The following is a 16,535-nucleotide window of genomic DNA, read 5'->3' as shown; positions in this document are numbered from 1 at the left end:
ATTCCTGTCTGATATTATGGGATGCAAGGTCTGGTTCTAGTCCTTCTATAAAGGTATATTTTGTTGTAATTCACTTCACGAACTTAATAATTTCAAGTTTTTCTTAGAAGTGATTATGATTATTACTACATGATTGGGACAATAAAATCTACTAGGTACTGCCTCAATAAAGTATATTATGCTTTGGATCCAGACTTAGTACTTCTGAAAACTGAGGCAACTATTTTTTAGGATCTTCTTTTGTGAATTAAATCTAATTGTAGATTTCAGTTGAAAGCGAAGATATCAAAAGTTTATCTTTTTCTTCATCACATTATTTACTCATTTCATATTATGGTAATAAAGGAGCAAAACCATAAGCATTTATTATAAAATACGCATATACTCAAATATGAAAAGAAAAAAATATAAATGATATTTTATTCTTATCATCTTGCAAGGTGCAAACACAAAGATTACCCAACCTTTTGCAAAATTATCCATCAATACATGATATATACAATATTTATTTTGATGATTATAACTATTGATAACATCTAATATATAAGTGTAATAACATGTTAGATTATAAATAATATATAAGAGTTCATGTTTGTATTAAATGAATTGTCATGGATGCTGCTAGTCAATTATACGAATCACTGAGGAAAAAAGAATGACCCCCTATAAAGCTATTCAAGTTAAAAATAACCATCCGAATTCCTGTTTTCTACTTAATGTGACCGCGTACCATTTTTGTTGGAAAAAATCCCCTCTTTGCTCAAAGAGGATGACTTATTTGGAACCCTATTTTATAGTCTACAGTAATTTCATTTTGTTTCTTGCCTTGCTAAAAAGGAAGATGCGGGTTTAAGATCCCTAAATCCTTACATGCAACATTATTACCAGTTCAACTTTTGCCTACAGTCCTGATCTATCAATGGCATTCACTTGTCCCTTCTGCAGGTTGAGAAAGCTCACGATACTGACCTTCATTGTGTTGGTTGGAATCCACACAATGTTAATTTTATTCTGACAGGTATGTAATTTCCTTGCCATTATGTGATTTTTCAGTGAATCTATTAGAAGTTAAGTTAACGCGAATTCATATACACATTTCTACTTTCTGTACATGAGGGTGTAACTTCATTGATGTGTTGCTGGGTATTTTCTATAGTTTTTGATTCCGAGTTTTATTTAATTTGCATGGTATTCAACAGATCGGTTGATTATTCTATACGCATGTTTGACCGTCGAAATCTTAAGTTTGGAGGGGTTGGATCACCTGTTCATGTATTTGAAGGTCATGATGCTGTTGTTCTTTGTGTACAGGTTTGCAATATATGATCAGTTATTATTTTTTTTTGATTTATCGGTTGAACAATAGCTTCTGATAATAAATTAATTGTAGGTTGATTTTTACAATAGCTTCTGACAATTGTTTCAATGATTTATTATTATTGTTTTTTTCAGTGGTCTTCAGACATGTCATCTGTTTTTGGCAGTTCATTAGAAGACAATATTCTGAACTTGTGGGATATTGAAAAGGTCTAAAGCTTAATCTATCAAATTATAGATTGTGTATATGCAATGAATGAATAGACACAACTTTAGAATGTATTTAATGGTTTTTATATTTTTGATTAAAAACTTTGTATTAGTATTTTTTATTTATTTAGAATTTTTGTTTAAATTTAAAAATAATTATTAAAATATATAAATAATTACTGTAAAAAAATATAATATAATTGCATGAAAGCAGTAAAGAAAATCTGGACAAAAAACTATAAACCGAATAAAAAAAATCAAAAAAAAAACGGAAAAAATAATGGGCTAAAAATTAATTCAAAATATATGGTATTGGCGACGCTTATTTTAATTTTACCAACGCTTATTTAAGCGTCGCTGGAACCTACAACGACCCTGCTTTTGGCGACACAAGTTTAAGCGTCGGTAAAATCTTTTGCGACGCTTTTAAACGTCGGCAAAAGTCTTTTTAAGCGTCAGCGAATGTCTCATTTGTTGTAGTGCATAAGGGAACTAACAGCTAATATAGCTATTATTGAATGATAGATCTATCCTTCCCCTAAAAGCACTTCAAATGTCGGCAACTACCATACAATGAAATGAAGATGTGGGTCGTCTTCAATTTATTGAAGGACAAACAACATAGACCCACCAATTATATAAACATATTATTGACCACATGATTTCCAACAATTTGGATAAGATAGTTTGACGAATTATTTTACTAAAATAATTTGAAAATTTTGCATAGAAAAATAATTGTTAAAGATGATTTTTCAACGATTTTTTTTTACTTATTTTGAAAAAAACGGTTTAACACCATTTAATGAAGACGCTCAAAAGTGAGAGTTCAATAATCAAAACTAGACTACCCCTATTTTTCAACATTTTAGATATTATTGATAACATGTTGTAAATTCATCACCAACATTGATAAACAAGGATCCAATAACTCCATTGAGGATAGACATCTAAGATCCATCAAATATAACTTTAAGTAAAAAAATCCTCTTAGTTAAATAATCTTACCAAAATTAAGAGCCAGATTATAGGTTAGAGCAAAATCCCACAGATAAAACATGAAGAACCAATGAAGATTGCACCAAGTTCTTTGGATAATAAAAGAAGTTCATATATCATTTCCCATTATGATATAACTTTCTGGTTACAAATGCGGACATTACGATTTGCTTTGAAATCACAAATCACAATATCTAAATGTTAGAATGGTTTCTAACCCATTGGCATTATAACAAAAGTTCATACATCATTTCTCATGCATAAATTTAATCGAGATCTTCCCGAAAAAATCCTTATCAATTCAATAAACAATTCAAATAAACTTAAAAGTTCGAGAACCAACATTGTCCAAAAAAACTATGTCGAGACACTATGACAATGCAAAGAGATGATGAGGGCCCATAAGGACGTAGAGATGGCCGATATGGAAAATAGGTTGAAGACTGAAATGGAAGAGAGGATAAGGATGTAGAAGGCTGAAATGGAAGGGAGGATAAGGATGGAGAGAGTCGAGATGATACATCTTATGACATAGTTTATGTTAGCGGTGGATCAATAGATCCTAGATTCTTTGCACAATTTACTAATATTTGCGGTCAATCATCGGGTCAAGGGTCATCCACAGCAATTCCACCTGTGCAGCCCCAACAACAAGGCGACGATGATTCTAAGGAAGACGTGAATTAAGAACTTTCTTATGATTTTGGTTCAATTTCAAATGTTGGTGTAGTACTTTGATTATGTGTTTGTGTTAAGAACTTCTTTTGTTATAATTTTAGTTCAAGTTGGTGTAATACTTTGATTGTGTGTTTGTTTAATAACATTGGTTAGGATTTTGGTTCAATTCAGGGTTTGGTTTATGGTTTAATTATGGTTATGGTTTAATTTTTGATTTTTTATTAGGTATTTTAATATTACTAAATTAAATATTTTTTATATAGGTATTACTAATTGGTTTATTAACCAATCTTTGTCACAAGCCTTTAGTGATTGGTTTATTCACCAATCGCTACTTCCCCCACAAGGCTTTAACGATTGCTTAATAAATCAATCGCTATTTCCCCAAAACATTTAATAATTGGTTAATAAACCAATCACTACTTCCCCCACAAGGCTTTAACGATTGGTTAATAAACCAATCGCTACTTCCCTTCACTAATTGGTCATCAACAAATCGGCGTAACCTAATAAGGTACCACCAAGAGAGCTTATGCCGATTAAAAGAAATTGGTCTACATCCAATTGTTATTGGTCTATACCGATTGGTGAGGTGGTAAGTACATATCATTGGTGTTTTTTTACTAGTGCACGCTTCAAGCATCGAGCTTCACCAACCGTATGTATAAACGAAAAATTGAAAAATGAGAGCGAATGAATTTACATAGAAGAAAATTGAAAATGATAACATTTGACGACGAAAAAAAAATAGAGAAAATAAAAAGACCTAATTGTTATCCACATTAGTTTTTTTATTATTATATTACAATTTATCCACTTTTCACATTTTTTTTTTATTTCAATCACATATTTTATATCAGAAAAAAAAATAACTTTAACTATTTTTTACGATTTTCAAAACTGATTCGGTCAAAATATTAGTTTCTAAATAATAAATTAAGCAATGACAACAGGTCTGATTACTGTCGTTATTGATATTTAGCGGCGATTATATGAGGTATAGTGACGCTTTACTCTGTCGCTATTTAGCCATTAATATAATATATTTTGGGTCAATATCAACGCAACGTTAATTAAACCGTCTCTAATTATGTCACTTTTTAAAAAATAAAATAATTGTTGGCTTAATATATAGAGATTATCTTAGAATAACATTTTGTACGTGGTACAAATTATATAAGGTATAAATTGTATATAAGTATAAATTGTAATAGTATATAAATTGTATAGGGTAGTATAAGTTGAATATGTTATTGATGTTTGATATGAATTATAATAAATAATATAAGTTGTATATGGTTTATAATTTTATGTTTGGTATATAAATAATATAAGAATTTAGTAATATAAGTTGTATATGGTTTATAATTTTATGTTTGGTATATAAATAATATAAGAATTTAGTATAAGTTGTATAAATATAAATTTATAATTATTATTATTATTATTTTCGATATTTACTTGTATAAGAAATAACATTGTTTATTATTATAAATTAGTGTACTTTTATTATTTAATAATTAATATAATTATAATTAAATTATAAAAAAATTATAATATAAACTGTAAATTATATTTATTTAATTTAAATATTATTAATAATTGTAATAAAATAATCTTAAAATAAAATTAATGTATAAAATAAACAATATTATTTATAATAAGTAAATATATACAATAATAGTTATAAAGTTATCGTTTTAAATTAAATAAATATTTTTTTAATTAAAATGTTGAATTATTTAAAAAAATATATATTAAAAGTAATTATATATAATAATAATATTAAATAAAATAAAATGTAGTTAAAATATTTATATAATAATAAGTTATATATAATATTAATAAAGGGTATAATATAAATTAAAAATTAAAATTAGGGCACTATTTACAATTTTATACCAAATATTAGATACAAATTATATAGAATTATTAGTCGACTAAAAAATGGTATTCCTGCCAAAAAAAAATTAGCTAGTGCTAGAAGCTTTCCAGTATAAGCAAGACGAGGGCGCTCTACTTCTCCGACCAGGCTCGCTCGTTCCGTTCTTGACTTACGAACTCGTGTAGTACTCGCCTCTCAAGACTTATGCACTCGTATAAATGTATACCAATAGTAAAATCTTAACAAACACCATATTAAAACATTATTGTTATAATATACTAATAGTGTTAAATTTTCAATTAACCCATACCAAACACTACACTGCTTAGTGGAACTTCTTTTTGGGTACCGTTGTCCAGGGATATCATAAGAGACCTGTAGTTAAGATCAAAGTGACTGAGAATTAGAAAACCTGATTTGATCGTTTTTACCTTTGAATAAGAACAGCTGTTTTTCAAAGGTGATTGGAGAAAAAATAAAGGCTAATTAGTTGATTAAGGGCTCTCCAACCATTATGAGAATTAATCATAATTTTTTTAAAGTAAGACTATTTACCGATGAATTGTCTTGTTGGGTTTATTAGTAATAGTAAAAAGTATAAAATTTGATAATTAATTGGATACTAATATTTATTATCAACTAATAATAATATATTAAGAAATTATTGTCCACATTTGCAACAATTTGGATAAGTGGACTAGTTTGGAAACATATTTTTACATTTGTTTTTAGTCAAAATAATAATAATATAATAAAAAAAAGAATGTTTGATAAAAAAAATTAACTTTTTAACTATTTTGATCAAAATTATTTTTACTTCATAATTTTTTTTTTAAAATATAAGGCAGAGAGAAATCAAATGAATAAATAAAAATTAATGTCTGCGAAGATTTTTAAAATAATTAGATTACGACCCAATATGTTAGTTTATAAATTGAATCTGATTTAATGTCAATATCCAGACTTCTGAAAGATCTGTAGCGGGATTGAGATGGGATTGAGATTGTTGACAATTTAATAATTTCTCTACAACCAAATTATTCACAAAAAAATAATAGAGATATAGTCTCATTGTCTTAAATCTGTCAATCTAACCCGTCTCAATCTATATTTCCCAACATGTACCAATGGTTCTCAACATAACATAATGGATATGATTAATACTCTAAAGTAGGAACAGATCTAAAAATTATAGTTAGAATAAGCTTGATAAAAATGGAAAAAACTTGAAAAAAATAAAAGAAAAAATATATGACAAATTAAACTAGGGTGTACTTTATCAAATTTGTCACACTAGTCCATCATTACAACAAAATATAGTTTCGACAACGCAACGCTTATATGCCCATCATATTAAGCGTGGGTAAAAGTCAAGAGAATAAAAAGGTTTTGCTAACCTTTAAAATATATACTAACAACCTTTATTATTATTATTATTTTTTTATATATTACGACCTTATAATTTATTCACTTAAAATCTTAATATTTTTAACTTTATAAATATTTTATTTCATTATTTTAATTTTTTATAAATAAATTTTATTTAAAACTTTATTTATATTAAAATTTAATTATTAATTTTTTATAACATAACTAACCTTATGTCTTTTAATTAATTATTATTTAAATTTAATTAAATTAAATAAAAAAACATATAAACTAAATATAAATTAGATATTATATTATATTATATTAAATTAATATTTTAGATTTTTTATGAAACTAAATATATAGATATTTGAATTAACCTAATTCAATTATTTTATTTTATTTTATTTTGTTTTTTTTATATATATTGGTTGACAACCTTATAATTTAGTCACTTAAAATTTTAATATTTTTAACTTTATAAATATTTTATTTTATTATTTTATTTTTTTATAAATAAATTTTATTTTAAACTTTATTAATATTAAAATTTAATTATTAATATTTTATAATATAGCCAATTTTATGTCTTTTAATTAATTATAATTTAAATTTAATTAAAATAAAAAATATATATAACTAAATATAAATAAGATATTATATTATATTTTATATTAAATTAATATTTTAGATTTTTTATGAAACTAAATATATAGATACTTGAATATAACCTAATTCAACTATTTTGGTTTGTTTCTCTCTCTTTAGAAATGCTTGGCGGCGGAGGTTTGCGAAGAAGATGCTTGGCGGAGGCTCTTGCGAAGAAGATGCTTGGCGGAGGCTCTTGCGAAGAAGATGAATATCTTGAGCAGCGACGAAATCCAACACCAAGAACAAGAGAAATAGTTGACTCCTAATTTGGCGATGGGCGGAAAAGGACAGACCGAAGCTGACTCTTCGTATGCTACTAGTCCTCTTCTCCGCTACTGGTTGAAGATCGATTTGAAGAGAGGCATAAGGGGTTTACCCTGCATTTCGTCATATTTCTTGTTAAGTTGTAAAAAATAGCTATAAACGTGTAATGAATCATAGCGAGTTTATTGAGAAATTTGGTTGGTCGATTATAACTGTTGTTTTAGAGCAATTCGATCTAGCTTTAACGTTTTGGTTTTAAGTCGAGATTGATTTATGTTTCTTTCAATTTGGACGACTATCAGTTTGATTAGTTGTTACTTTCTGTTGTTCCATCCACATGTTTGATAAAATACTTCAATCAATGAGATTTCGTGTTTGAACTTTCCTTGCTCAGCTGGTTTAGAGATTTTAATAAAATCGCCTATACATTCATCCTAATGCACGATTTCACCGTTATTTATTTTTAAACAATCCAGGTGATGGGACAGGGAGTTGAAAGTGGTTTCTGACTAAGTTTAGTTGAAGTTGGTAGGAATTTAGTGTGAATTGTTGCTGATGGATGAAGTGTTGATCACTCTCCGAGTCTTTCCATTACCTTCAAGTATTTATTTGGTCTGTCAAATGCATTTTTTTATCATCTTCTTAATCCCATGTCTAATTTATTCTTGCTCTAAGTCAACATTTGTTGCATATATGCACTGTTTATGGGAGAACAACCACACAGTTCTTGTCAAGAGGGATTTCATTATTATGAGGTATTTATTTTTTCTTACATTCTTCAGAATCATGAATTGTGCTTTTCTTTTAAGAATTTATTGTCTACCCTTATAAATGAAACAAAATTTGGTGGAAGTTAAATGTGAGGAGATGTGGTTATGCAATTGTTTATTCATTAAACAGTTTTTGGTATATCAGCTAGAAATGTTGATACTTTTTTCTTTAACTTTTTTGAATTTTTACAAGGAATAAGAGGCCTTTTTCCTTTAGGCTTTATACCTTTTTAGTTGTAGCGAACCCCCAAGTGAATATTTGCGACAAAAAATGAATCCAAATTTTATGATGACTAACCCTTTTAATCATAAGATAATTTGTTCTTGGATTGGAAAGTTATGGGGCTTATGTAGAATTTGTTCTCACCCATCCATGCTCTAATAGTACTCTGTTTTGTTCTTTTAAATGCAGATAAATATCATTCAGTTATCCCTTTTTAGTTGTAGCGAACCCCCAAGTGAATATTTGCGACAAGAAATGAATCCAAATTTTATGATGACAGACCCTTTTAATCATAAGATAATTTGTTCTTGGATTGGAAAGTTATGGGGCTTATGTTTAGAGGAGAATTTGTTCTCACCCATCCATGCTCCAATAGTACTCTGTTTTGTTCTTTTAAATTCAGATAAATGTCGTTTAGTTATGGGGCATGTGTATTCTCTATTTACCAAGGGCATCTTCTAAGTTTCAAGGATCTGTTGGTGCTAGCTCCAAAAGCAACTCAAAGGTTGCTGAGAGATTTGTCGATGGCCCTAATCTTGGTCCTCGAGGTACATACCAAGGGCATGATGATACTGTGGAAGATGTGCAGTTTTGCCCATCAAGGTAGGAAGAGTAGTATCTACTATCAAGACCATTGATCTAGGGTTTTTTTGTTGTTCTTGAACATACAAGGACTATACATGTTTATTCTTTCTGATTTTTTACATTTCTCTCTAAATATTCTTGCTCGTTTTATAGAGATCAGTAACTTTACATGTGAACTTGTGTTACAATATCTATGAACATTAAGTCCACTACTTTAAAAATGTCAGCAGAAAAAGGTTGTGAACTGGAGAATTATCAAAATCTTGTTTTATAGTTCCTACACTTGTTATCAAGATCATTACTCTCACAAAAGTATAGATCACGCTTTCTGCAATAGGAACTGCCTTCCCAAACTCCAGTTCATAATGAAAGTCTAGCCTAGTGAAATCTAGAAATTTAGCAAATGTAGAGCACTATTGTTATGCATTTTTTTTGTTTCTAGTCATAAAATTGTTATTATGGATCATCTATATTATTATATATTTGTCAGGATATTCCCGTGTAGCACTGAGTAAATTTTATCATCCTGGTTGTTTGCCTTTTTCTTCTGTCGTATATATAGCTATTAATATTGTTTTGTCTGACTCTCTTTTGTACTAAAGTGGGCAGGAATTCTGTAGCGTTGGTGAAGATTCCTGTCTGATATTATGGGATGCAAGGTCTGGTTCTAGTCCTTCTATAAAGGTATATTTTGTTGTAATTCACTTCACGAACTTAATAATTTCAAGTTTTTCTTAGAAGTGATTATGATTATTACTACATGATTGGGACAATAAAATCTACTAGGTACTGCCTCAATAAAGTATATTATGCTTTGGATCCAGACTTAGTACTTCTGAAAACTGAGGCAACTATTTTTTAGGATCTTCTTTTGTGAATTAAATCTAATTGTAGATTTCAGTTGAAAGCGAAGATATCAAAAGTTTATCTTTTTCTTCATCACATTATTTACTCATTTCATATTATGGTAATAAAGGAGCAAAACCATAAGCATTTATTATAAAATACGCATATACTCAAATATGAAAAGAACAAAATATAAATGATATTTTATTCTTATCATCTTGCAAGGTGCAAACACAAAGATTACCCAACCTTTTGCAAAATTATCCATCAATACATGATATATACAATATTTATTTTGATGATTATAACTATTGATAACATCTAATATATAAGTGTAATAACATGTTAGATTATAAATAATATATAAGAGTTCATGTTTGTATTAAATGAATTGTCATGGATGCTGCTAGTCAATTATACGAATCACTGAGGAAAAAAGAATGACCCCCTATAAAGCTATTCAAGTTAAAAATAACCATCCGAATTCCTGTTTTCTACTTAATGTGACCGCGTACCATTTTTGTTGGAAAAAATCCCCTCTTTGCTCAAAGAGGATGACTTATTTGGAACCCTATTTTATAGTCTACAGTAATTTCATTTTGTTTCTTGCCTTGCTAAAAAGGAAGATGCGGGTTTAAGATCCCTAAATCCTTACATGCAACATTATTACCAGTTCAACTTTTGCCTACAGTCCTGATCTATCAATGGCATTCACTTGTCTCTTCTGCAGGTTGAGAAAGCTCACGATACTGACCTTCATTGTGTTGGTTGGAATCCACACAATGTTAATTTTATTCGGACAGGTATGTAATTTCCTTGCCATTATGTGATTTTTCAGTGAATTTATTAGAAGTTAAGTTAACGCGAATTCATATACACATTTCTACTTTCTGTACATGAGGGTGTAACTTCATTGATGTGTTGCTGGGTATTTTCTATAGTTTTTGATTCCGAGTTTTATTTAATTTGCATGGTATTCAACAGATCGGTTGATTATTCTATACGCATGTTTGACCGTCGAAATCTTAAGTTTGGAGGGGTTGGATCACCTGTTCATGTATTTGAAGGTCATGATGCTGTTGTTCTTTGTGTACAGGTTTGCAATATATGATCAGTTATTATTTTTTTTTGATTTATCGGTTGAACAATAGCTTCTGATAATAAATTAATTGTAGGTTGATTTTTACAATAGCTTCTGACAATTGTTTCAATGATTTATTATTATTGTTTTTTTCAGTGGTCTTCAGACATGTCATCTGTTTTTGGCAGTTCATTAGAAGACAATATTTTGAACTTGTGGGATATTGAAAAGGTCTAAAGCTTAATCTATTAAATTATAGATTGTGTATATGCAATGAATGAATAGACACAACTTTAGAATGTATTTAATGGTTTTTATATTTTTGATTAAAAACTTTGTATTAGTATTTTTTATTTATTTAGAATTTTTGTTTAAATTTAAAAATAATTATTAAAATATATAAATAATTACTGTAAAAAAATATAATATAATTGCATGAAAGCAGTAAAGAAAATCTGGACAAAAAACTATAAACCGAATAAAAAAAATCAAAAAAAAAAACGGAAAAAATAATGGGCTAAAAATTAATTCAAAATATATGGTATTGGCGACGCTTATTTTAATTTTACCAACGCTTATTTAAGCGTCGCTGGAACCTACAACGACCCTGCTTTTGGCGACACAAGTTTAAGCGTCGGTAAAATCTTTTGCGACGCTTTTAAACGTCGGCAAAAGTCTTTTTAAGCGTCAGCGAATGTCTCATTTGTTGTAGTGCATAAGGGAACTAACAGCTAATATAGCTATTATTGAATGATAGATCTATCCTTCCTCTAAAAGCACTTCAAATGTCGGCAACTACCATACAATGAAATGAAGATGTGGGTCGTCTTCAATTTATTGAAGGACAAACAACATAGACCCACCAATTATATAAACATATTATTGACCACATGATTTCCAACAATTTGGATAAGATAGTTTGACGAATTATTTTACTAAAATAATTTGAAAATTTTGCATAGAAAAATAATTGTTAAAGATGATTTTTCAACGATTTTTTTTACTTATTTTGAAAAAACGGTTTAACACCATTTAATGAAGACGCTCAAAAGTGAGAGTTCAATAATCAAAACTAGACTACCCCTATTTTTCAACATTTTAGATATTATTGATAACATGTTGTAAATTCATCACCAACATTGATAAACAAGGATCCAATAACTCCATTGAGGATAGACATCTAAGATCCATCAAATATAACTTTAAGTAAAAAAATCCTCTTAGTTAAATAATCTTACCAAAATTAAGAGCCAGATTATAGGTTAGAGCAAAATCCCACAGATAAAACATGAAGAACCAATGAAGATTGCACCAAGTTCTTTGGCTAATAAAAGAAGTTCATATATCATTTCCCATTATGATATAACTTTCTGGTTACAAATGCGGACATTACGATTTGCTTTGAAATCACAAATCACAATATCTAAATGTTAGAATGGTTTCTAACCCATTGGCATTATAACAAAAGTTCATACATCATTTCTCATGCATAAATTTAATCGAGATCTTCCCGAAAAAATCCTTATCAATTCAATAAACAATTCAAATAAACTTAAATGTGCACTCCCTGTGGCAAGTTTAGTTACATGTTTTCACAGAAAAAAAATTGGTCTCCTAATCTATTTGAGAGATAGAGAAGTAAGCAATTCATGCTCTTCTATAAATCTGTCCAAGAAAGAAAAGTATAGAATAAATTATTTACCAATTCATGAACAACATAACTTAAAACGTCTAGTGGTACATCTTATTTGTTTATGCAATCTGTACCTTAAATATCTTTAAGAATAGTAGAATAAAATATTTAAAAACAATGAAGGAACCTCATGTTTCTTTTACACTTCAGTGAAGTATTTATATGTTGGTAGATTTAAATTTTTTAATTTTCGGCTGTGCATTCAAAAGTGAGGATCATACATATAAATATTATAAATTATAAATAAAGATCCCCTTTAAATTAACAATTAATTTGTCGATCTAATTAATTTATGCAAAATGGCTTTGTTACTAATTGTTGGAAATATAAGGTTTTTTTAAGAGGAATTTCAGATCAAATTTAAACACCTAGTCCCATGAGTTCTATTCATAAGTTGGTAAGATTGAAACTACTTGGTTCATAGAGAAATACCTCTTTACGCATGAACTGAATCAGAGTTGATGGTATCGATGAACATGAGATTCGAACGTTTTGCTACTTTAATTAGTGTTGGAATTAAAAGGTGTTTAAGCGAATTTTAGATCTAAATCTAACACTTAGTCTTAGGATTTCAATGCATAGGATGATAAGATTGAAACTACTTGGTTCGTAGAAAAATACAAGTTTACGCGTGAACTAAGGTAGGCCTGAAGGTATTGTTAGAGATGAGACTCTCACGTGTTTCTCCTCTAGTTAGTCCACATGTTCCCGGTTAAATCTCATTGCTTTCGACGTTTAGGACGAAAGGACTAAGAAGGAAGAACTCTCTATTGCTTTGTTGAAAATATTGATGGTGTATTTCTTTCAATAATTTCTAAAGTTATATTTCTTATTTCATCTTAACTACTTTCCATAATGTAATTTTTTAGCTACACATATTTCATTTTGTGTCTCTCTATCTCTTTTTTGTGTCTTAAAACTTTTGGTCTTAATATCTTAGGAGCAATGTATGCAATCAACACACTGTGATCAAACAAATATATACAATTAGTACACTAAGATTATGAGTGGCGTGTAAAAATATAGTCAAAAAAACCAGGCTCAATCCAAACGATCGATAAACTAAGAGCGATGTATATTCTAAATAAGCATCATCAACATAGTGGGATTAAGAGCGATGTAAACAGTTGGCACACTGAGATGAGGAGTGACATATACAATCAGCACACAAAGATTATAAGTGATCTATCAATTCCAAACGAAAATAGTCAGCACACTAAGATTATGGAGTAGTGTATATAACTCAACACACTAAGATTATGGAGTAGTGTATATAACTCAACACACTAAGATCAGGAGCGATATATACCATCAACACAATGAGATCAAGAGAGATATATACAATCAACACAATGAGATTATGGAGTGATGTATACAATCAACACACTAAGATTATAGAGTGATGTATACAATCAACACACTAAGATTAGGAGCGATGTATCAAAACCAAGTAAACACAATAAAAAATTAAGTCAAGATGTGTACTCACGTACAATCTAAATGTCAGGCATGGTGTCTATAAATATAGTCGAAATAACCCTGGCTCGATCTATAAAGTCGATAAACCAGGAGCGATGTATATTCCAAATATAGATAAATCGGCAATGAGTAGATGATACACCGACTTTAAAGAATAGCGAGTAATTACACGAGTCTCCCAATAGACTCATCAGGTTTGTACTATTTTCATTCAAAGAATCCAAAATAAAGTATAAAATTTGGAATTTTTAAAACGTAGTGCCTATATTCAAGCTTGGACATGCATTTTTCTAAACCGTGTGTTTTCTACAAAATTTTGTCTAAAATGCATTCTATAGACACTCATTTTACACCCCTTAATGTTTAGAGTTTATGAACAACTATTTTTGAAATAATTGAATTTAAAAAAACTTAATTTTGGATTTCAATAAAGTTAAGGTGATAATTTACATAAGTTATGGAAACACAAGGACTTTATCATACTTGATATATTTAAGATGTTTTAACATTTAATATCACCTTATGTACACTAGTAAAAATGGGGCTTTTACCAAAAGTTTATTGTATCGGTAAATGTCATAAATCTGTCGGTAATGAACCTTTATCGGCATATATAAATATGTCGGCATCTGTCGGTATACGTCTTGTCGGTAAAGATGTTGGAGCCTTAGGAGACAAATTCATAAAATTTCGGTATAGGGCTTTACCAAAAGATATGTTTAATTCTTTCGGTAAAGACTTCTCCAAAAGATATAATTAGATCTTTTGGCATAAACTATTAAATGACATTTTAGAATCGAATGTATTATTTATAATTTGGCTGATAACAGTATGGATATGTAACAACTGAATATGATATTTAATCTTTATTTAGGGTAAATACTGAAAGATTTGGTGAAATATATCGGCATACATGTACTGAGAGATTTATTGAAATCTTTTGGTAAAACCTGTTTTGATTTTCTACCGGGAGAGAGAGAGCACAGGTGAGGGGTTTCTTCCAAAATCACGATATAAGATTTCAATACCGAAAGGTTTTACCTCTTAATTAATGGCTGATAGTTTTATCCATATTTTTGGCTTTGACCCTAATTACCCAGATATTAAAATTTGGAAATTTTAAAACGTAGTGCCTATATTCAAGCTTGGACATGCATTTTTCTAAACCTTGTATTTTCTACAAAATTTTGTCTAAAATGCATTCTATAGACACTCATTTTACACCCCTTAATGTTTAGAGTTTATGAACAACTATTTTTGAAATAATTGAATTTAAAAAAACTTAATTTTGGATTTCAATAAAGTTAAGGTGATAATTTACATAAGTTATGTAAACACAAGGACTTTATCATACTTGATATATTTAAGATGTTTTAACATTTAATATCACCTTATGTACACTAGTAAAAATGGGGCTTTTACCAAAAGTTTATTGTATCGGTAAATGTCATAAATCTGTTGGTAATGAACCTTTATCGGCATATATAAATATGTCGGCATCTCTCGGTATAGGTCTTGTCGGTAAAGATGTTGGAGCCTTAACAGACAAATTCATAAACTTTCGGTATAGGGCTTTACCAAAAGATATGTTTAATTCTTTCGGTAAAGACTTCTCCAAAAGATATAATTAGATCTTTTGGCATAAACTATTAAATGACATTTTAGAATCGAATGTATTATTTATAATTTGGCTGATAACAGTATGGATATGTAACAACTGAATATGATATTTAATCTTTATTTAGGGTAAATACTGAAAGATTTGGTGAAATATATCGGCATACATGTACAGAGAGATTTATTGAAATCTTTTGGTAAAACCTGTTTTGATTTTCTACCGGGAGAGAGAGAGCACAGGGAGGGGTTTCTTCTAAAATCACGATATAAGATTTCAATACCGAAAGATATGATAAATCTTTCGGTATTACCTCTTAATTAATGGCTGATAGTTTTATCCATATTTTTTGGCTTTGACCCTAATTACCCAGATATTCTCAAACTGCTTGGAATGGTCCAACACCAAAATATTTTAACTAAATCTTTCAGCTTTACCTCTAAATACCGAAAGATATTATTTAAATCTTTCAGTATTTAACCCTTCAAATTTAATAATTAATCAGATTATTGTCTGATTATATTTTATTCTTAAGAAACTAAACACAATCCTATACTTATAAATTAAACACAAACCATGCACAAACATTCTAATTATTATCAAACATAAACATTTATACATCTTTATATAATCAAATAAAAACATATACTTATAAATTCAATTACAATCCCTATACTTGGAATATTGACAAACCATTAATATGTTTGAATAATTAAACAAGATCCATATACTTATAAACCAAAACACCACTTAGAAAAGGATAAATAAATTAGAGAATAGGGTCATTAGCGAAAGATTTGTATCAAATCTTTCAGAATTTACTAGTATAGCCAAAAAAAATGCCCATTTCTTTCATCCTTGGTCTTAATTA

The 16,535-nt window shown here is 28.7% G+C and overlaps 2 protein-coding genes across 2 annotated transcripts; both read left to right on the top strand.

The window, feature by feature from the left end:
- The first annotated feature begins 841 nt into the window (after positions 1-841).
- Positions 842-1,533, top strand: LOC124939277 (WD-40 repeat-containing protein MSI5-like). The gene is made up of 4 exons (XM_047479767.1): positions 842-847; positions 946-1,022; positions 1,200-1,311; positions 1,453-1,533. Exons 1-4 carry the CDS (start codon positions 842-844, stop codon positions 1,531-1,533), a joined length of 276 nt encoding a protein of 91 aa, XP_047335723.1.
- An 8,889-nt stretch (positions 1,534-10,422) lies between these two features.
- Positions 10,423-11,114, top strand: LOC124939267 (WD-40 repeat-containing protein MSI5-like). Its single transcript, XM_047479757.1, has 4 exons — positions 10,423-10,428; positions 10,527-10,603; positions 10,781-10,892; positions 11,034-11,114. Exons 1-4 carry the CDS (start codon positions 10,423-10,425, stop codon positions 11,112-11,114), a joined length of 276 nt encoding a protein of 91 aa, XP_047335713.1.
- Positions 11,115-16,535: the final 5,421 nt, after the last annotated feature.

Source organism: Impatiens glandulifera, chromosome 1, assembly GCF_907164915.1.
Source record: "Impatiens glandulifera chromosome 1, dImpGla2.1, whole genome shotgun sequence".
NCBI lineage: Eukaryota > Viridiplantae > Streptophyta > Magnoliopsida > Ericales > Balsaminaceae > Impatiens > Impatiens glandulifera.
This window is presented reverse-complemented; position numbering and strand designations above follow the sequence as displayed.